At 33.1% G+C, this 23,208-nt stretch overlaps 1 protein-coding gene across 5 annotated transcripts in view; it reads right to left on the bottom strand.

The window, feature by feature from the left end:
* CSNK1G3 (casein kinase 1 gamma 3) overlaps positions 1 to 23,208 on the bottom strand; it is a 109,806-nt gene that overhangs the window by 34,366 nt on the left and 52,232 nt on the right. For 3 of the 5 annotated variants that reach the window (XM_008052881.2, XM_021709900.1, XM_008052880.2), the window contains exons 4-8: positions 18,557 to 18,705; positions 16,482 to 16,716; positions 2,352 to 2,437; positions 2,145 to 2,229; positions 137 to 282 (exon numbers count right to left, since the gene is read on the bottom strand). In XM_008052881.2, coding sequence (XP_008051072.1) covers positions 137 to 282; positions 2,145 to 2,229; positions 2,352 to 2,437; positions 16,482 to 16,716; positions 18,557 to 18,705 — 701 coding nt within the window. Of the gene's footprint in view, positions 1 to 136; positions 286 to 2,144; positions 2,230 to 2,351; positions 2,438 to 16,481; positions 16,717 to 18,556; positions 18,706 to 23,208 lie in introns of all 5 variants that reach the window. The other 2 variants (XM_021709899.1, XM_008052878.2) reach the window with 1 other exon arrangement.

The raw sequence follows: 23,208 nt of genomic DNA, 5'->3' as shown, positions 1-23,208 counted from the left end.
GTGTGGTGCTACCTGAGAAAATATCCTTTAAAAAAAATAAAATGAGTCTTTGAAAAAATTTGTTTTCAATTCTTTTCAGTTATTAAAAAGATAAATAATATAAATAATCTTTTATTATGTAGCATAGAGTACTCACCAACTGTTTACCAATCCAATCATATTCATAATCAAACATATATCCTTTTCGATCAAACAAGTCAGTAAAAAGCTTTCTTAGGTAGTCATAGTCTGGCTTTTCAAAAAAATCTAGCCTTCTTACATAACGAAGATATGTTGCCATTTCTTCTAGAAAGAATATAAAAATTATTCTGACTATACTTTTCTATAATAATCAAAAATAAGATTATTTAAAAGTGTCTAAAAGCACTCTGTATACTATAAAAATATAGAAAAGTAACAAAATTTTATTGCAATTTAAAATTCTTTGAGTTTAATTACTATGAAATAAAAAAGAGGGAAAGAAAGGAGGAAAGGAAACAGAGGCCAAAGAAAAGTGAGAAGTCTGGTTTAACAACCACTATTTTTGCACATTTCATTAGAAAAGGCTAAAATTTTTATTTTATAATGTTATTTTAAATATTGGGTAGTATTCGAGGTTGAATTGGCTTAATAATGCATGATTAGTCACAAGGCGTCATACTCAGTTCATATATTTAAAATTGTATTTTAAATGTTGGTAGAAATTGATTTATATGACAACATTTGCACTAGCTTGCTGGATTTCCCTTAGAATCAGTGACAGACTAACTAGAGAATTCAAATTCCTAACCTTGGCTATGAATAGTACTCTAACTAATTATACTAACAAAATAAAGTTAAAATAAATCTCAAAAACATAACACAGGCACACAGTATAAGTCTTTTCTTCATTTCTAGTCATATATTTAACACTTATTTGGTAATATACAAATCTCTGCTTACTATTATTATTCTCAAATATATTAGATACTTGTATTTTTACAGGTCATACTTCCCAGAAGAAGGCAATACAAACTAACGGCAAAATGAGAAATTAGTAAAACACTGTTTCAACAAAGAAAATCACTGTAGTAAGAGATGTTTCAGCAGAGAAATTCAATGTAGTAAGAAATGGCAGATTACACATAGATGCTCTTCTGCTCCAATTCATTCACAGGCAGCCAGTAAGAAAAGATCACACCCAGCACGATAGACAACAAAAGTGATACCCAGTGACCTTCCTCACATGGTGACTCCCACTACTCCACTTTCTAGATAAGCATCTGGCTAATTTACTCTGGCATCCCCATTTTTCCTACCTTTAATGATAGCCAGTCAGCCTGCCTATGCCTCATCTGCTAGTACTATCAAGCAATAATTTTTTACTTCTGTTACAGCAAGAAAGAAAAACATATATAGTTTGCTGTTGATAAATAAGCAACTTGAGAAACAGTTACATTAGATAATGCTGTTGATAATATTATTACAATAACAATTCCAGTATTGTATAGGAGAACCAGTGAATACTGACGTGAGATAGGAACTCAGTCTTATATCAGTCTTATATCTTCAAAGTCAATTCTCTTTTCACTTAATGTTACTGCACAAATCACAGAAGGCATTTTAACATATTAACAACAAATTTTTCTTATTCCTTAAATGATTTAGATATCGTAAACAAATTTTTGTTGGCTTAATTTGAGTTGCCATAAATCTACTTGAAAACAAAATTTTCATGAATGTATAGAGCTCCCCAACATAAAATTTCCCTAAAACTGCAAGGTCAGTAAGATTATACTAAACTAAACTAAACTAAACCATACTTTAAACACTTCCTTTGAACTTGACAATGAGACCCAAATGACCAACCCAAATTTTATAATTGGTATTCTTTAGCAAATCTTTTAAATTACTAAAAGTATGTTGCTGAATATTGCTTCACTGGTATTGGCCAACACTATTAAAAGATGGGATTTTCTTCTATTAATACTATCTTGCAAAGCAAATATGCAAACTGCTCCTGGGAGCCCCCAGCATAATGCACCAAATGCTGAAATCTTTTAAATCACATTTTGAGCTCGTTTTTTTAAAGTATGAAAAAAGTATTAAGTAACTTAAGCAATGAAAATGTGCATTTCTGTTTTTCTTTATATGAGCACATATATCATCTAGGCATTATTCATTACCTGGAAAATTTTCACATAATACTTCTATTGGTGTAGCTCGTTTTGTATCTCCAATTTTCTGATACCTCTCTTTCAATGTGTCAGCCTAAAATAGAAAAAAAAAAAAATCTTAAGAATGTGGTATTTTAAATTATTTAGTTGGAAGAGAAGACCTTAATATATCTTAGCATTTTATGAAATTTAATAAGGAAACACAAAAACAATTACCTTTAAGCCTTGCCAAGGAAGACTGCCTCTCAGAAAATACATAAACATATGACCTAAAGCTTCTAAATCATCTCTTCTACTTTGTTCTGAAATATAAGAGAAATATAAATTTCACCTTTCTTTATCAGTTAAGGAGGCAAGAATGAAGAATTGATCTTTCATTAAGTATAAATTAACTTCCAAAAGTTCAAAATATGAATACAAAATACAGATGTAGTCTATAAATGACAAAATTATATCTAGTGAAACGTTTTTATATTAAAATGTTCATCTTTAAAATATACCATTGTGATTTTGTAGATGCTATTAGCAATTTATCTGCTCAGATATCTGTTCACAGAATTATAGGCCAAAAGGAAAAGGATTCTATGGTGAAATAGAGACACTATGTACTATATCTCTGTCTTAAAGATTCATCAGGTAGCATACTAAAGGCACTAAGAAGTCTGGAGTTTAAAATGTTTAACTTTATTTAACGTTCCATTTCCCAAACGTATATGAGCACAAAACTTCATCACACATATTCTCCATTAACATTAAAATACAATTAGTATTGTGCGCAATATATTTTAAGAAAAACTTGTGTTTGACACAACATTAATAACCCCTCTACGATCACCAAAAATGCTGCTAGAACAAATTGTCATTTTCAAGACGCTGCTTGGCAACAAAATGTTTTCTACCACATCACTGAGTGACAGGCACAGAATAAGACTCAGAGAAAAACAAATACCCGCTGACTGAATAATATTTCAATTTTTTGTCACCGAAGTTAATACTTCAGATTTCTTGATGCTTTAAAATAGTACAAAAGTGCTAACAGTAAGGAAAAACTAATACTTTAGTAAGAGAATTTTTATGTGTAAAACATTTTATCCAAATGAATAATCATATCTAAGTTGTACTTTTAAAACTGTGGATCTGAACTATGGTGAAAGGGTCAGGTCAGAAAAGGTTTTAATTCATACCATGTAGTCTTGAAACAGTCTTCATTTGTCTTCTAAAATATGTTATAATTTAAAATTATATGTTTGTATTATTCTTAATCACTACCTATCTTCCACAAGACTGCAAGCTTCAGGGGGTCAAATGTCTCTGGCTCATTATCCTCAGGACCTGGTATAATGTCTGGCACAGAGCAGGGACTCAACACATACTCTTGAAGTATAAATAAATACTTGAAAATATTCTTATATATGTCCCTTTCTATAAGCAGAAGAAAATATCTAGAAGAATACACGTTAAAATGGGTAGTAATTAGGCTATGAAATTGGAAGACTAGAGATAGGACTTCAACTTCTCATTTCATATACTAAAAATTTATGGTTTGATGGAGAATTTTTCTTTTCTTCTTCTTCTTCATTTTTTTTTTTTTTTTCCTTTTAGCACGAGGTCTCACTCTGTAGTCTTAGGCTGGAGTTCAGTGACGTGACCATGGCTCACTGCAGCCTCAAATTCCTGAGTTCACGTGATCCTCCCAGCTCAGGCTCCTGAGTAGCTGGGACTATAGGCATGTCACCACAGGCTAATTTCTTTAAAGACAAGGTCTTGCTATGTTGTACAGGCTGGTCTCAAATTCCTGACCTCTAGTCATCCTTCCACCTAAGCCTCCCAAATGACTGGGATTACAGGCATAAAGCCACCATGCCCAGTTCTTTTACTTCTTGTCCATTATATGGACAAGTATATGCTATTTGAAATAGTAAACTTTTCCAAAATAAGTAAAGTGGACTTTACTTAAGTATATGCTATTTGAAATAGTAAACTTTTCCAAAATAAGTAAAGTGGACTTTACTTAAGTATATGCTATTTGAAATAGTAAACTTTTCCAAAATAAGTAAAGTGGACTTAAAGCTCATTTAAATCCACTAATAAAAGTGGGATGCGAAAAACATAAAAACAACCAGTAATGACCTTTGCAGCAAAAATTTCACTTTACTATATTCTGGGGGGGTCTTAAGAATAAAAAATCATGCAAAGAGAAAAATATTTCTGAACTCTAGCTGAAAATGTGAATCGCTTCTGAAAGATTTTTAAAACTCAGATGAACAGGCTACTGCTGGCAATTGATTCCTTGTATATGATGTAGGGTAGAGGAATGTGAATTTTTAAAAGCTTGGCAAATGATTCAGATTTAATAACCACTGAAAAAGAAACTACTTCTATTGAAATATAACTCACAATGTAAGTATAACCCATAATTTACATATAATAAATTAATCTACCTGCAAGGGTTTGGGTAAGTTCTGACAACACACACCTGCATAACTACCACTACTATCAAAAAGTATTTCTATTGCTTCAAAAGGTTCCCTTATTTCCCCTGGCCTGTTACTCTTCTTCAACTCCCCCCCGCCCCACCACCACTAACTCCACCACCTCCAACCTCCAGACTCAAGCAACCACTTATCTGTTTTCATCACTACAGATTAAATTTTTTAGGTAGAGTTTCACTGGAATGAAATAATACAGTACAGATTTGTGAATTCTTTCACTCCACATGTTTTCAGGATTCATCCATGATGCCATTTGCATCAGTAGTTCATTACTTTCTACTGCTGACTAGTATAGCACAATATATTTATCTATTCGCCTATTGATGAATGTTTGGGTAGCTTCCAGTTAGAGGCTATTGTGAATAAAGCTGTTATCAATATTCTTTTACAACTCTCTATGTGGACAAATATTTTCATTTCTCTTAGGTTAATATCTAGGAGGGGGACTGCCATATCATACATGTAGTTTAGCTTTTTAAGAAACTTCTAAAGTATTTTCCAAAAGGTGATATCACTTCATATTTCCACCAGTATGTACAGAAGTTCCAGTTGCTTCAAATGTCTAGCATTTAGCAAGGTCAGTCTTTCAAATTCTAGCCATGCTAGAGGCAATAAAGTGTTACTTTACTGTGATTTAATTTGCATTTCACTAGAGAATAATGTTGGACATTATTTCATGTGTTATTGGTCATTCATCCATCTTTTTCCTGAAAAGAGTGTCTAAAATTTTACCAATTTTTAAAAACAGGCTTATTTGTCTTATAATAGTCCCTTATATATTATTCAAGATACAAATCATCTTCAGATATAAATTTTGCAAATACATCCCCCCCAATCCTATAGCTTGTTTCTTTTTTCTTAACAGTATCTTTAAAAGAACATAAGTTTTACATCTTGATCAAGTCCAGTTTATCAGTTTTTCTCTTATTGTCTTATTTTTTTGTCTTATGCTTTTTAATGTCCATTCTAGGAAATCTCTAATTGCCATCAAGATCACAAAGATTTTCTATCTTTTTCTCCGAGAAATTTTATACTTTTGGTTTTTGATTTAAATCTATTATTCATCTGTTTTGTTTTGTTTTGTTTGCTTTTGGGGTGGGGTAAGACTTTAGATTCATATTTTTCAATTATTGATATCTAGTTATTCTCACACAGTTTCTTGGCAAACTGTCCTTTGCCCTTGAATTGCTTTTGGACAGTCATCAAAAATCAGCTGATCATCTATGTATAGATCTATTTCTGGACTCTGTATTCTGACCCACTTATCTGTATCTTCCTTCATATCAATACCACACAAAATAAATAGAAGGAGACAATAATGATAAAAGTGGAAATCAATGACAAATGATAAATGGACAATCAAAAGAGACAACCAATGAAAACAAAAGCTGTATTTGAAACATTAAATAAAAACTTTAATCTTTTCATTAGACTCAAAAACACAAATGACCAATAACAGGGGCAACAGAATAGACATTAAAAGAATGATAAAAGAATATTATGAACTAACATTATACCAATGAATTCAACAACTTAGATGAAATGGACAAAAACTTTGAAAGCTACTAATTACCAAAATTGCCTCAAGAAGAAAATATGAATATCTCTATCTGTATCAATTAAAAAATTAATTTATAATTAAAAACTGTCTTAAAAATATCATCCAAGGCCCAGATGGCATCACTGGTAAATTCTATTAAACAGTTAAGGAATAATACTGTGGGATTATATATCTACATATTAATTTTCATCCAAGGTTTCTCATTCATAACTCCCATAGCCCTTGTTATAGTCTTGTAGAATAATGTTGGGTATGTTAGGTCTCAGGCACAAGTCTCAGGAAACAATCTCTCCCATCTTCTCCTGCCCTCCTTTCACCTATCCCAAAAAAGAATGCCAATCTTCCCTTGCCTTTGTGATTGTGCGTCTTAAGACTCTCCAGAGAGAGTCCCACCCTATATCCTGAATGCTGACATCACAAAGCTCTCAAAAAAACCCAAGAGGACAGGGACGGAGGTCTTCCAGATAGCTGAACAAGTGGAGGTTCTTAGAGGGTGGCATGCCCTGAGTGGGGCATGGAAGCTCCACACCCCTTTCCCCATATACCTCCCCCTACACTTTCTCTTCATTTTTATCCTTTGTAATATCTTTTATAATAAACCAGTAAATTAGTTTCCTGAGTTCTATGAGCTGCTCTAGCAAATTAATTAAACGCAAAGAGGAGGTCATGGGAACCCTAATTTGAAGCTGGTCACTCAGAAGTACTAGAGGTCCAGACTTGTGATTCATTTGTGGGAGGCAGTTCTGGGAACTGAGCCCTCACCCTGTGCTCTCTGACACTATCTCCAGATTGATAGTATCAGAATTAACCTGATGCCCAGCTGGTGTCTGCTGCTTGTTTGAGACATTTGGGGGAGCAACCTACACATTTGGCCACAGAAATCTTCTGTGTGGATGATTGTTGGGGTGGTATAAAACACTGGGAGTTTTTCTAAAACAAATATCAATTCTATACAAACCCAGAATTAGAAGAGTTCCCAACTAACTACATTAACCTGTTACCAAAACCAGACAAAGTCATTACAAGTAAAGGAAACCCCAGGAAATATTCCTCATAAACATAAATTTAAAAATCCTTAAAAAGATAATATGCTGGGCATGGTGGTGCATGCCTGTAGTCCAGCTACTCAGGAAGCTGAGGCAGAAGGATTACCTGAGCCCAGGAGGTCAAGGCTGCAGTGAACTGTGATCATGCCACTGCACTCCAGCCTGGGTGACAGAGCAAGACTCCAACTCAAAAAACATGTAAATAAAATAAATAAGATAAATAAAATAAAATAAAAAGATAATATGCCATGACTAAGTAAGGCTCATCCTAGGAATGTAGATTCAGTTTAACTTTCAAAATGTCGTCAATATAATTCACCATATTAGTAGAATAAGACATAATTCATATAATTATCTCAGACATAGAAAAAGCACTTAAAATCCAATATGCATCCATGATTCAAAAAAGAAACTCAGCAAACTAGGAGCAGAAAAAAATTTCATCATTCTGACAAAGAAACTATGAACTACAACAATTAACATAATTTTTAAATGATCACTCCTAAGATCTGGAACAAAACAATGATGTCCACTCTTACCCTTTCTTTTTAATACTGTACTGAAAGTTCTTGCCAATACAAGAAAAGCACAGAAAACAAAACTAACAGGTATTCAGATAAAAAAGGAAAAAATAAAACTGTTTCTTTTTGCAGATAACATGATTATACATGTAGAAAATTCTAAGTAATCTACAAAAAGTCTATTTGAATTACTAGGTGAGTTTTAGCAAGGTTATAGGATACAATGTCAATATATAAAAATCAACTCAATTTCTACATTAGCAATGAAAAAATGAATTTTAAAAACCAATATCTGCCGGGCTCGGTGGCTCAGCCTGTAATCCCGCGCCTTTAGGAGGCTGAGGTGAGTGGATTGCCTGAGCCCGTGGGTTCGAGACCCGCCTGGGCAGCGAGACCTCATCTCTACAGTAAATCAAAAAATCAGCTGGGCGTGGTAGCGTGCGCCTGTAGTTCCGGCTGCTCGGAAGGCTGAGGCAGAGGGATCGCTGGAGCCCAGCAGGTCGAGGCTGCAGTGGCACTCCAGTCTGGGCGACCGAGTGAGATTCCAACTCAAAAAAAAAAAAAACCAAAAAAACAAAAAACCAATATCTTTACATCATCATCAAAAAACAGGAACTATATAAGAATACACTTATTAATATATATGCAAGACCTATAAATTATAGTATATGGTTTAAAAGACTTAAAATACGAAATTGAGCCCTACAGTAAGAGTCTTTGTTAAGCAGAGGAACTCGGTATAAAAGGCAATTCCTCTTTGAATTCCACCCAAGGGGGGCTTTAGTCACCACAGTACCAACAAGCCACGATCATAAAGTGATCTCATCTACATGGTTCTATTAGAGAACAGCATTAGTCTCATAACCTACAAGGCATTTAAAAATTCAAGCTGCAAATATGAGCTAGTAAAATAAACCCACTACTGAAACTCACATTAAAATGTTCTCTACTCTCATATTTCTTTTCTTTGTGTTCTGTCACAGACTGACATATCTGGAAATGAATTTCACCATGTAATAAGTAATAGAAATAATAGGAAGGCTTTCTCTTTGAAACACGGTAACTAAAGAACACCCCCTGGGTTTTTATCAGCTCTTTTACATGAAAAAAAAAATCCCAACAGCAATCTTGGCCCTTATTAAACTCTGTTCACATTTTTTAAAGCACTTAAACTACAAAGGCTTGTTTGAAAATGGACGTTTTTCCAAAAAGCCACCATTACTATCAGAATTCTTGCTATGAACATCTAAAGAAACTAGATGGTGATTATTAGTTTTACAATGGGTATCATTAAAGATTCGTTTAAATGTGTTCTTAAACCAATTTAAAATTTATGTCAAACCTCTACACATAGCAGTACAGATCAAAGTTTTTCCTTGTATATATAAGATTTCACATTGCCCACTTAGCTCACTATCTTTCAGTTAATTCGGAGACTGACATTATTCCTTAGTAGAAAGTTCAGTGCTTAGATACATGTTAATTTTAACTTCCAAAGTTTTAGAATTATTATGTCATTTGTACGAAAACATGACATGCATGAAAATATCACTTGTTTTTACTTTTTAAGAAATAACATAAATATAATTACTGATTTTCTACTGCCTGCAGGATTTCTTTACTCTCCTTTGGTCATCTATTTGGTATCAAAGATTTAAAAGTAATAAAGACAGCATTTTGTTGCCCTACAAAAAGTTTAAAAAAAAAAACTATGTCAATGTTTTGAAACTAGATAGATGTGATGGTTGTACAACAATGTGAGTGTACCAAATACCACTGAGCTATTCACTTTAAAATGGTTAATTTTATATAATGTAAATTTCACCTCAATAAAAAAATGCTTGAAAACAAAACAAAACAAAAATTTATGGCATGAGTCAATAAAATATATCCATATAAAATAAACATAACCAATACATATTAAAAGCCTAATATGTGCCTATGCTTCATATGCATGATGTTTTAAAATTTAACTATACTGAAAGTAAATATTAGTAATTCCAAATAAAGAAAGTAAGACTCAGAAAGGTTAAGTAACTACTCCAAACCTATGTATCTAAATAAGCGAAGGGCAGGGTTTCAGCCCATCTGTCTGTACTTTTTTCATCTCAGAAAGCAAGATAGAACCCATTAATTAATCAAATGTTTACTGCAAACCCTTGTAATGCTCTTCTACTTAAAAATTCCACTCTCATATCTCCACATTATTTTTCTCTTTTAAAATCTGATTTCATTTGCCTAGCACTGTTTCCAATTCAATTAAAATTTCAATTCAATTTTCAACAACAGAAAAATATTCCCTTTTTCATTAACTCGAATTTATCTTTGTAAAAAAAAAAAAAGACATCAATGACACACATAGAAGCAGGAAATTTTCTATTCTACGCAGATATACTCGAAAAATAAACTTATTAGTGTATTAGCTTCCAAAATGAAATTGTCATACCAGGAAGAGCATCTCTTCTCCTGGTATCACAATGAAGCCAAAAGACAGGTTAGTTAAACTAAGAACAGACAAGCCAAGAGAGCTCAAACAACAAAAATTCTCCCTAAGGAAAGTTTAAATCATTTCTTATTAACAAAAATAAAAATTATCTACTACAAGCAAGTGAATATTTAATATTTCCTTTTAAGATATTAAAAGTTATTTTTCTTGGCACTCCCCAAAAACAAAAATATGTCTTTCTCAAGATTCATTGAGCTCATATTTTTCAAAGTTACATAATAAAAATAGGTTTTGCTTTTTGTTTTTGTTTTTTAAAAATCAGAACACAAACCTAAAAGAGAAAAGAAAAGGCACAATTATGCAATATGGTATGCAGCAACAGCTCACTAATCCAAACACCTAATCTACACAATGTCAAGAAAACTCAGAAAGGAAGAAAAAAGTATTCTGAGCAACTGAACCCAGTACATGAATTTGCTTGATTCCTAAAGGGATTCTCTTTAAATCTGATTCACTTAATTTAGACATAATCCCAGGAAGTTTGGCTATCAAGTTAAAAGAAGCAAATCAAAGAAAGAAAAGCAATGAGTCACCAGCAGTAGATATACTACATATAATACCAAAAAGTAAGAGATAATGTAAGTTGAAGACAAAAAAAATCCCAAAAAGCAAACCAAAAAAAACTACTAAAAAATACAAATAGCATTTCCTCCAAATTTATTTAGATAAAGATATATATCCTAATATACTTCATCTGATCTTGACAGTATCACTATATAATAGTAATCATAAAACATTTTACCCTCAAATATCAAGAAAATATCAATTATGTTCATCATGCTGTATTCAAGAAAATTAAAACATTTTGCAATACATTTTAAACTGTTAAAATATAACTGTAAAATGTAAATACATGCTTTTAAATTATTAAAAAGCCATTTGGGCAGCCTAAAGAGCAGGGCTCAGGAATTTGGACAATTAACCTAGAAATTAAATTATGTGAATCACATAACAGAATGATAGCATTGAAAGAAGGTATTTTTGGAACACCATAATTATGTGATTCCTTGTCTCCTATTCAGAGAGCTTACCATTTAGAAGCTTGAAATATCACTCCTCTATTGAACACAGATTTGATTAACACTTACAAAGCAACTCTCAACTTATTCCTCAAATTTTAGTCTTTTTTTCTTGAATAATCAATAAAAATTTAAATATAAAAGAATTGGGTTTTTTTAATTTCAAAACTACTCAACAAAGAGAAATATACAGTATTTACTTAATCTCATCTGGCTTCAACAAGACATAAAAGAGAAACAAAAATGTGATCTAAAGAAAAATTAGAAAATAAGGTTCAAAGCAGTTGACCAAAATCTTTAAAAAGATATTTTAAAACATACTTGATCAGATCAGACACAAAAAAAACAACAATTCAAAATGACAATACTAAAGAAAGCTTTCATTCATGTATACCATGGAAATCTATGTCAGTCACATATAGCCTTATCAAGATTTCATCTTGAAGAGTTACTTAAGCAGATATAATGGTGCTAAAGTGAATCACTACATCATCTGCCTTCTGAACATAAATCATCTAGTTAAGATCAATAGATACCACAAGAATAAAATGCTAATTCCTACAATTCTATATTCTTTTTCTATATTGTTACATTAGAAACATCTTTTTCCTTTTTAAATCTAATACAGTGTCAGTCTACAAAAAGGAAAAATACTTACAAACCTATATAATGTTCCTCTGACCAAATTCTGTATTTTGAAAAGTTCATGTGAACAAGAAGTCCTTGAGTGCATACAAATGAATGATGGATGGATGGATGGATAAATACATCCATGCAGGCAAAGCAGGGAAGGCAGAAATTAGATACACAAATTAAAATCACATTAAAAGGTCATGTTTTCGCTGTTCTTTTTTTTTTTTTATCTTTTCCTGACTCCTCACAAAGCCAAGTATTCTAAATTTAAAACACTAGTACGTTGTAACCTGTGTTCACAAGCACTGCAAACTTATAAAACGCTTTTTTCTTTTTTTGAGTTGGAGTCTCACTCTGTTGCCCAGACTGGAGTGCAATGGCCGCTCCCGGCCACCGCAGCCTTGACCTGCTGGGCTCTGGCGATCCTTCTGCCTCAGCCTTCCGAGTAGCCGGAATTACAGGCGCGTGCTACCAGCCCGGCTGATTTTTTGATTTATTGTAGAGATGAGGCCTCTCTGCCCAGGCGCATCTCGAACCCGCGGGCTCAGGCAATCCACTCACCTCAGCCTCCCAAAGGCGCGGGATTACAGGCTGAGTCACAGAGCCCAGCTATAATACGCTTTTTTTACTCTTTGGCATTCAAACTAATATTACCTTAGTTTACTCTTAATTTTTTAATAGGAATTCGTGTAATCTAGCAAGCACATTTTTTTTTGTTAGTATTACCTATTCCCAAGTTTTACATGAAAACTGAGAAGCAGTGTTTATAGGTGGTGAAAGTTAAGCATCAAAGCTTTTGCTGTACTTGCCAAGAAATAAATTTTTGTTTTCTTCCTGAAAGAGGTGTACAAAGAGATTATTGCAACAGCTAAATCCCACTACCCAAGTACTGAGGACTTTTCCCAACAAGAACACATCAGACTCATTTTGCCATTTCTACAAATAGAATGTTGTTACATTTACAATTGTTCAGATAAAGAACATTAGGCCCTAAGGAAGTCCTGACTTCATATGTCACAATAAAATAGTGCTGAACCTTTGTTAGTTGTTATAAAATAGTCTGTTAACAACTCCCATAAAATGAATATTTCTCATAGACACTGCACATGTAAATACATGTATGATTGGTTTTAACAGAAGGCACAATCCTGAAAGTTGTATATCTACCCAATCATATTTTAAATCCGGAAAGGTCGTTATCAAAAGGCACTCCCTGAAAATATCTGAATAAAACTTGTGCTTTATAATTTTGGATGTTTTAAACTTACTTTACTTTAAAAAAAAAAAAAACCCAGCAATGTTACATTTTTCAGGCATTGCAGACATCTGAAAAAAAATACCATGAGCCTACTATCAGGTGAGCTGTCAAAAGATGCCAAGTGCTATTTAGTTCTGATTCAGAGCAGGTGCATGCAATATACAGTAGGTAAAGATGGGGAGAATGGTTAGAGAAGGAACGAAGATCAGAAGCTGGAAGATAGATTAGATGACTTTCAGGGTTCATTCTAAATTTGTGATTGTATAATGGAAGGTACTTTTGAGCAGTGATGATAGACAAATACTCACTGGTTTACATTCCTATTTATCCCTTGTGAGTGAGATATCAGGATTAGAATCTAAAAGCAGAAAATTAAGTTTGCATTTCCTCTGATAGGAGCACTGACCATGGCAAACACAATCTAGAAATGACTTTTAAAGAAACACACAAAAGTAATTCAATGAGAAAGAATATGATATCATAAAAAGAACCCCAACCCCTATCTCACATCATATAAAAAAAATTAATTCTAGAGGGAGCACAGATTTAAAACGTAAAAGTTAAAACTATAAAACTTCTAAAAGAAAGTATAAAATATCTTTATCAAAAGAAGGTAATGATTTATAAGGATTCAAAAACCAATAATCATTAAAAATTGATAAGCTAGACTTCATAAATTTAAGTTTTGCCCATCAAGACATCATTCAGAAAATGAATAGGCAAGCAAAAACAAAAAAAAATTCACAATGCACATAAATGGCAAAATAATTAAATCTAGAATACATAAAGAACTCCTATAAATTAACAATATTTACACACTTTACCAAAAAAGATACACAAATAGCCAATAAATACATGATAGAGAACTCAAAAACATTAATTATAGAAAAATAAAAGAATACCACATACTCATTTGAACAACTAAAATTTAAAAAACTGACCAAATGTTGTCAAGAATGTGAAACACAAAACTCTTACTCATTCCTGGTGGAAACAAAAAAAGCCATGAACAATATGAAGAAAAGATTGACAACTTCTTATAAAGTTAAACACCACCTACCATATGACCCAACTGAAAACTTATACCCATAAAAAGATCTATAAGAATGCCACAGAAGTTTCATTTATAATAGTGAGAAACATTTAACAATTCAAATATCCATCAACTTCAGAATGCATAAACAATTTGTGGTATGGTTATGCAATTGAATACTACTCAGCATTAAAAAGGAACAAACTACTGCCCCTTGCAACAATGCAGATGAATCTTACAGTCATTATACTAACCAAGGATGATTCCATTTATAGGAAGTATAGAACCAGCAAAACTCATCTGTCATGACAGAGATCAGATCAGTGGTCGCTTCTAGGGAAGGAGGAGACTGACTGAGGAGGAGTAAAATGGATGTCTATAGGACAATGACAGTGTTCTAAATCTTCATAGTATTATGGGTTACATAGTGTATACATTCATCAATAATCAAATTATACACTCAAATGTTGTATACTTCACTCAATGTAAATTTTACATAAAACAAAAAAAGAATTATTTAGCAAAATAATAATTATAAATGTTATAATTCTTGTAGGCTTGCTTTACAAAATGGTAGCACTTGGCAACCTGAAACTACTTTCTGAATATCCTAGGTTTTTAAAAACAAGTAAATATATAATGAGTAGTAAAATCCAGATTTCTCACTGTTGGCTAAAATATAGATACAAATATAGAAAAAGGAATGGATTTATAAAAATAGAAAAGGGAAATACAACTTTGTAGAGACAGATTGAAATCACAAGTATAGTATAAACCAAGTTTCTGATAGATATTAATATATGCAATATGTGTATGTGCACGTGTATCACACAAACACACACAATTCCTAGTTCTGCTGCAGAAAGGACCTAGCAGCAATAACATATCATCTCAGTTTCTAAATACCATTATCCAATAAAAAGGCCCAGGAATTCTTGGAGAAATGGCTGATTATGAAGCTGGAGCAGAGATACTACAAGATGAGTTTAGAAGAACTTGTTGCACCAGAAAGTAAGAAAGTGCTCAAAGAATCATGAGAACATGTCAAAAAGACAGAGAAGCCAGCTTGAAGATGCTATCAGTGACCAAATTTGGAACTCTTTGAACATCAAATAATAACAATACATTCAATACAAAATACATCAAAAAAGAATGAGTCCATGTATATGTAAGTCAATAAATGTGGAAGAAAGAAAAGCTTTTGCTTATACTAGAATATCAACTGATAAATACACAAGAAATATTGGAGTTAGAAAATGATCAATGGATGCTAAATCTAGTGGGTAAAAGTTGATGATGAACAACATATTTGCATAATATCAAAATTTAACTACAAGATACTTTTTAATTACAAAGGGAAAATAAAAACTTTTCACTTTCTCACCTTTTCAGGTATTTCCCTAAGCAAGTGATCAAGGTTATTTGTCCCCAAGTGACATCATGTGCCTCCTGATATGATGCACTGAGAACAAGTCACTTCAGTGGTATTTGTGCTAAAATTGTGTACCCAAATCAGTCATGAAGAAAGAACAGACCCAAATTCAGGACATTCTACAAAATAGCCTGTGCTCTGCAAAAATATTAAGGCCATGAGCCATATAGAAAGGCAGAGAAACTGTTCCAGATGAAAAAGATTTAAGAGATATGACAAATAAATTTATGTGTGATCCTGGATTGGATACTAGATCAGGAAAAAAAAGTTAAAACAAATTCTAGGAGGTTGATATTATTTTAACCTTTCTACAAATAAGAAATCCCTTAAAAAAAAGGTTAAACAATTTATCCAAAGTCGTAAGTTAATGTATAGCTAAGCCGGCATTAGAAGACAGCGCTGCCCACCTCTACAGTATATGCTCTTAGCATTACACTTATTAGGCAGGCTGCTATTTCTGTGGCTAGCCATATTGAAGAGCAATAGTCTCAACCAAAAATTTTTACTAGCACTAAATTTAGTTAAAATTAAGTACTCTCTCATATTCTTTAATAGAAATAATCAAATGCATCCCCCCCAAAGTTGAACACTTCAAGTTATCATACAAATAAAAATGACATAGCAAATGTAAAAATAGCTGTTGCATTCATTTACTCTACAGCAACTTTACTTTCAAAGAGTTGTATTAAAATATAAACAAAAGTAAACTCTAGGTAGATGTGATAGGTGAAAAATACAATAAAAGCTATTGAAATGTACAAAAGCTGAATCACAAAAAATAAAAACTCACAGCAATAGTATAGCTGCTAAATTCAAACTTCCATACTTACGAATGACACACGTACCTTTTCCTAAATGTGTGTTTATGCTCATATATCTAGCTGTTCCTGTAAGGCTCTTGTGTTCTCTGTATGGTATGTGTTTCTTTGTCTCTGGATCAATATATTCCTTTGCCAAACCAAAATCTATAATATGAATAACTTGCTGGGTTTTGTTTCCTGGTCGTCCTATTAAGAAGTTCTCAGGCTTTACATCTCTGTAGATTAAGTTCTTTGAATGGACATATTCCATGCGAGAAATCTTGGTTTAAGAAAAAAAGAAAAGTTTTATTGTGGGCTTTGATTAACCTAAGTAAGAATGACAGAAGTAACATAGAACATTCAAAATGAAAATAACCTAAAAAAGAAAAAAATCAAAACTTGCTTCAACTCTTTAAAAGTAACATGACATACAGTTCTTCAAATGTATATATCCAATTATGATTATAAATCTTTGTCTTTACTATTATGGTCACCGATAAATAAGAGTTTGCATTTTATGAATTCCTTTCATATCCATGAATAGTTCAATCAATACTTTCAGAGGATGCTACCTCATAAAATCAAAAAGCTCTACCAGTACAAGATCTTGAGCTCAAAAATATAATCAGACATATGCAATAAGTTGCAATATATTCTTCCTTAGCAGTTCTATCATCAAGCACCTTTAAAAGTTATATTTTAAAAAAACTTAATATTCGCCGGGCTCGGTGGCTCAGCCTGTAATCCCGTGCCTTTGGAAGGCTGAGGTGAGTGGATTGCCTGAGCCTGCAGGTTCGAGACTGGCCTGGGCAACTTGGTGAGACCTCATCTCTACCATAAATCAAAAATTAGCTGGGCATGGTAGCACACGCCTGTAGTTCTGGCTGCTTGGAAGGCTGAGGCAGAAGGATCACCGGAGCCCAGCAGGTTGAGGCTGCGGTGGCCGGGAGCGGCCACTGCACTCTAGTCTGGGTGACAGAGTGAGACTCCAACTCAAAAACAAACAAACAAACAAATAAAAAAACTTAATATTCTAAACCGTTAAATAATAACATCATCATTCAGTATTTCTTTCTTACAACTTGTTTTTTTTTTACTTTTTCTTAGGTATTAAACACTTAAAAGTAAAATCTTTAAACAGTTTTGAAATCCAACTCTAATAATAACTTAGTACATCTTTATTATTTTACTATTTTCAAATAATGTTTATTGTACAAACAGTCCAAAACAGAACATTTACAAATAAGAAAATAAAATTACTTCATTCAGTGATAATCAAGGTCAACAATGCAATTTTAACATATATTTGCATAGACCATTGTGGCTTATTGAACAAACTTCAATTCACATAATATGTAATAGCCTATATCTTAAACTTTCAATTAATGATATATTGTGAACATTTTCCAGATCATAAAACATTCTTTAACATATATTTTTTTTATTTTTTTAATAGCTGTATATTATTTTATGGGTATTAGTAATTTATTCAACTAACCCCATTATTTTTGCACATTTGGGTTGCTGCTCACTTTTTATTATAAACATTGTCTCATATACAGCTTTTAATTACATCTAAATGTTTCCATAGGATACATTTATAGAAGTGGAATTAATAATTCAATGAATAAAAACAATTTTAAAGACTTGTTCAGCATACTTCTATTGGCATTTAATTCAAAACTACCTTAAAAATTTGTAAAATTCTCTGAATTGTTAATCCATAGGTTCTCTGAAGTTTAAATAATTTATTCAACTCTCTCATTAGTTTGTTTCTTGTTTTTCTATGCCATAAAGTCTATTACCAAAATTAAGAATCCATGTTTCTGAGGGTTTTCTTTCAAATTATTTCTCTTCTACAGGAAAAAAGGGCTAGCAGTAATTTTCAAAATGAGCATTCTGATCTTAAAGGAATTAAGATATTAATTTTCACACAAATATGCTCAGCTCAGTTATTTTAAGTTGTATACATCTTAGAAAGACAATAGGAAAGGCAGAAACATTTGTTATTAGGTAAAATGCTCTGTATAATATCACAAAATTTAAAATCTTTCACACAAATTTGTGAGTAACAAGTCATGCTATTGCTCGAACAACTTCAAACACCCTGCTTTACTTACCAGTTGTATAGCTATCATGAGAACTGTTTTAAGAGAAAATGTTCTGTCGCACAAGTCAAACAGGTCTTCCAAACTAGGCCCCAGCAATTCCAGCACCATAGCATTGTATTTACCACAAGGGCCAAAATAGTAAACTTGAGGTATACCATCTGGGGAAAAAGAAATCGTAATTTAATAATTTCATCATCTTAAATACTAAAGTTTTCTTCTTAGAAAATCGATGATGTTGTTGAAATTTTACAGTTTCAATAACTACAGCAGTGTTTTTACTTTTTTCAGACATCCAATAAAGTTTTTCTGATCAAACCTCCTCCCTCCCTATACCTTCTCCTTGATGTACCCAATGTAGCCTGGTCATACCTCCACTGCACTACTGAACCAAATTGGAAACAGTACTTTATTGTTTCTTTCCACCACCTCACTGTTGGACAAAAACAGGGCTTTTTAGCCTCATATTTCCAAGGCCTAGAAAAAAGCTTAGCAACAAAGAAATATTTCATTTTCATTGAACAAGGGAGTTATACTGCTAGGTCTGCCCCCAAGATTTCCGTCCTCTGGTGTACACACCCTGCATAAATCCTTTTCCTTGAATGTGGACAAGATTCCTAGGATTTCACTCTTGTGACGAGACTAAGTTGGCAGATGTGGTTAAGGTCCCTTAAGGTTAATCAAATGGGAGTTTTCCTGGTGGGCCTGACATATTCAGGTTAGTCCATTTAAAAGAAGGTATAGAAGTCAGAGATATCGGAAACAGTAGAGAAGCTCTCTTGCTGGGCTGAAATTAACAAACCACCAAGCTGTGGAGAGTGTCACATGTCAGGTGGGAAGCCTCTAGGAAGAGAGGGCCTAGGTCCCACCGAGACAGGAGATAGCTAGAGAAAGGCTAGGCAGGCAGATAGGGTAGTCCCCTGGGTCCTCCAGTAACAATGTAGCAAAGTAGCAAGCTTCCAGCAGGCCTCTCTGGCTCAGCATTGATAAACAAGCTCCCTATGAGTCTCTCAAACTAGAACTTAAGTACTCACTGCTGGGATCCAAAAGCAACCAATCAGTTCGCTGCCAAGTATCAACCAATCAGCTCACTATTAGGTCCCTACCTTCTGCCGATTGGTCCTTAGTACTGAGCAATCAACTCACAGCTAGAAAGAAGGAATTAAGTTACTGGCTGTGTGAATTGTGCTTATTAATAAAAAGCAAACATTTACACGTATTTATTCTTATACCCAGTGACTTTTCAATTATAAATTCATACTCTGCCCACTTCCAATGGTTCTAAAAATTATTTTTGAGACTAAAATATAAAGCAATCCATTATTAATTTATTAGGTTAGTTCCAAAAGTTTCCAACATTCCTAATGTTTAAGAAGTCTATTTTAGCCGAACTCCGTGGTTCAGCCTGTAATCCCGTGCCTTGGGAGGCTGAGGTGAGTGGATTGCCTGAGCCCGCAGGCTCGAGACCCACCTGGGCAACTTGATGAGACCTCATCTCTACAATAAAAATCAAAAATTAGCAGGGCATGGTAGTGCATGCCTGTAGTTCCAGCTACTTGGAAGGCTGAGGCGGAAGGATTGCCAGAGCCCAGTAGGTCGAGGCTGCAGTGGCTGAAAGCGGCCACTGCACTCCAGTCTGGGTGACAGAGTGAGACTCCAACTCCAAAAAAAAAGCACTTTGGGAGGCTGAGGTGAGTGGATTGCCTGAACCCACGGGTTCGAGACCCGCCTGGGCAACTTGGTGAGACCTCATCTCTACAATAAATCAAAAAATCAGCCGGGCGTGGTAGCGCGTGCCTATAATTCCGGCTACTCGGAAGTTTGAGGCGGAAGGATCGCCAGAGCCCAGCAGGTCAGGCTGTGGTGGCTGGGAGCGGCCGCTGCACTCCAGTCTGGGCGACGGAGTGAGACTCCAACTCAAAAAAAAAAAAAAAGTCTATTTTTTCCCAAGAAAAGTTCAAGAATGAGTATAATACAAAATTCACATATTTGAAAATACAACCTCACCCTTACTCACCCCAAATTCACTTTACTAAACACTTCACTTTATATGTCAGTATTGTACTTAAGTGACAAAACAAAATTAAGTCACAAAACAATACTACATAGGAGGTCTAATACCATTAATAACTGCTTGGTACTTTGTGCCAGTTCTTGAAGCACTTCAGTTCCTTACAGGTGGGCATTAGTTAAGTAGTTCATGAAAAGAAATAATATCATGATCCATTTCATAAAATATCACGATCTATTTTCAGATCCAGAATTGTTCAGGTAAAATGTTAAATAGGAAGATTTAGAACAAAGTATTAACACACTTATTAGGAAATGTATACTCCACAGCTTTGGTGAAGAAAAACTGAAATATCTTAGAAATGCTAAGTACAGACTTATTACACATGTTACATTCTTTTTTAGGGAAGTTTTGCATTAAGTAATGCAAAACCTTTGCATTAACCTTTAGTACAAATGTGTATATGCCTAGGTCAACAGTTCTCAACATGTTGTCTGAAGACACCTGGGGACAAGGTCATCCATGAGGACCCTTAAGGAAGTCAGTGATATCAAAATTATGTTATAATAAAATGAATATGTTATTTATCTTTTTCACTCTTACTTTAACAATAGCTGAATATTCCAGAAACAATAAGACAGGTGTTATTGCAAAGATTAAATGAAGAAGATAATCTAGCTGTTTTCTGTTAAGCCATATATTCAAGAGGTCTGTGAAATGTGTTAAACAATGCTACTTTTCTCACATTTTTTGTTCTGGAAAGTAGATGAACAAAATTGCTTTGATTTTTAAATGTTTGAATAATTATTATTTTTAAATTAATTCATATAGCAACCCTTTAATATTTTTGTTTCAATTTCTATTATAGTAAATATCATAGCTATTACCCTCAACAACAAAAGCACTCTAAGTTTAAAAGTATAAAAGGTATGGACTTTGCAGCAACTTAGATGTCTATAATACTCAATGATCTGTCACAAAAACAAAGAACTGAGAACCACATGTTCTCACTCATAAAGCGAATCCTGAACATTTACCATAATACCTTAAGAAAGAGATTGGCAGTAGTCGGAAACTGCCAGGAGCGGTGGGGGAGGAGGCACAGAACCTCAGGAAGGGTACCTGATCTCAAACCAGGCGAAATAGGGACCAAAGGGAGGCCCAAACTTTCCCTGTACAATGACCACTTATCTATCTAATCCTGAATTGCACCCCACATCTTTAAAATGAAAAAAAAGGAATTTGTTAAATAAATACAAATTTATATCCTAAAAAAAGAATATAAAAGAATCCTGAGACCCAAAAGTTTGAGAATTATTCAGTGCTAGCTGAACAGTAAGCTTTCGATTAAAAGACCACATCTTCATTTAGTAGTAAAATTCTACCAATTAACCCCAAACAAAAGGAATCAAGTCATTCCACTGGAAAAAGAAGCAATAGACCCATATATGATAATTCTATTTTGAAACATTTAGAAATCATTCGAAAATTCAGAGAAAATTACAAAATAACATTACCTGAAAACAAGTGAAAGTTTTAGTGCTATAAAAATTGAAAAGAATTTAAGTTATTTCCTCTTTGGGCCTAAACAATTAAAGAAAATGAACTATACATTTTTACCCCCAAACACACAAGGTACAAGCTTAAAAACCTTTTGTTATTACAATGCACTACATTATACTTAAAGTAAAAATAAATTAAAAATGTGAAATTATCATATAATTTTTCATGGTTTTATAGTTTCTATTTTTTTACTATTAGATGAAAATTGCAAAATGATGTAGTATTTTAAGGAAATTAAATCCTTCATCACCATTTAGCAATCCTTATTCAAAAATATGGGTGTTTTGTTTAAGATTATTAAGCAGTTAATTAATCATGGAAAATACTACAATTCCAACATAATATACAATACTAATGTCTGCACCATATAAACCAAACTGAAATCACTACCAGTTTTTTTTATTGATAATGCATAGCAATCTTTAAATGTATGCATTCTCTAAACTACAACTTTAACAGAAATGGTTTGTGCACTTCTAATATAATAAGAGTACCAAGGTATATTTATATTTTCACATAAATGAGTAAATGTTTAGCAATGCAAAACTTCCAGATATTCCCAAACAGAGAGACCTCTACAAAGAATTAGGAGTATTACATATTTTTAAGATGCCTTCTGAAAGCAATTTAACTAAGACAGAAAAAGGAACTCTAAGCATCTGCTACAAAAACTATCAGTTACCTGGGCTAGATTAAGCCTACACACTAAGATTAACCCACCCCATGTGATATTATTTATTATTTTTGCTAATGCCAAAATATAATACGTAATATTCTAATAAGTTTATTCACTTAAGTTTCATTCTTTTAACATATTTCCTCTCAGTTTTATCAAATAGAAATTTATAGGATGCATAGATCATAATATCTTAAAGTGTGGTCTGTGGAATTAAAATTCCACTTTACATCAAACCATCATTTCGGATTTGAAGCCGCCGCCTGATACTGACATTTTGTAGACGTAGTCTGACTATTCTTATATGTTTCTATTTATTGATGAGGGTCCTGTCCCTTTAGTATTAATTAGTATAATTGACTTCCAATCAATTAGCCCTGGTATAACCCAGGAAGGAATAATTAATTTAATTTT

The sequence above is a fragment of the Carlito syrichta genome, unplaced genomic scaffold, assembly GCF_000164805.1.
Source record: "Carlito syrichta isolate Samal-C Ts95f unplaced genomic scaffold, Tarsius_syrichta-2.0.1 Scaffold287625, whole genome shotgun sequence".
Lineage (NCBI taxonomy): Eukaryota > Metazoa > Chordata > Mammalia > Primates > Tarsiidae > Carlito > Carlito syrichta.
The sequence above is the reverse complement of the archived record's forward strand: the minus strand, read 5'-3'. Positions and strand labels throughout refer to the sequence as shown.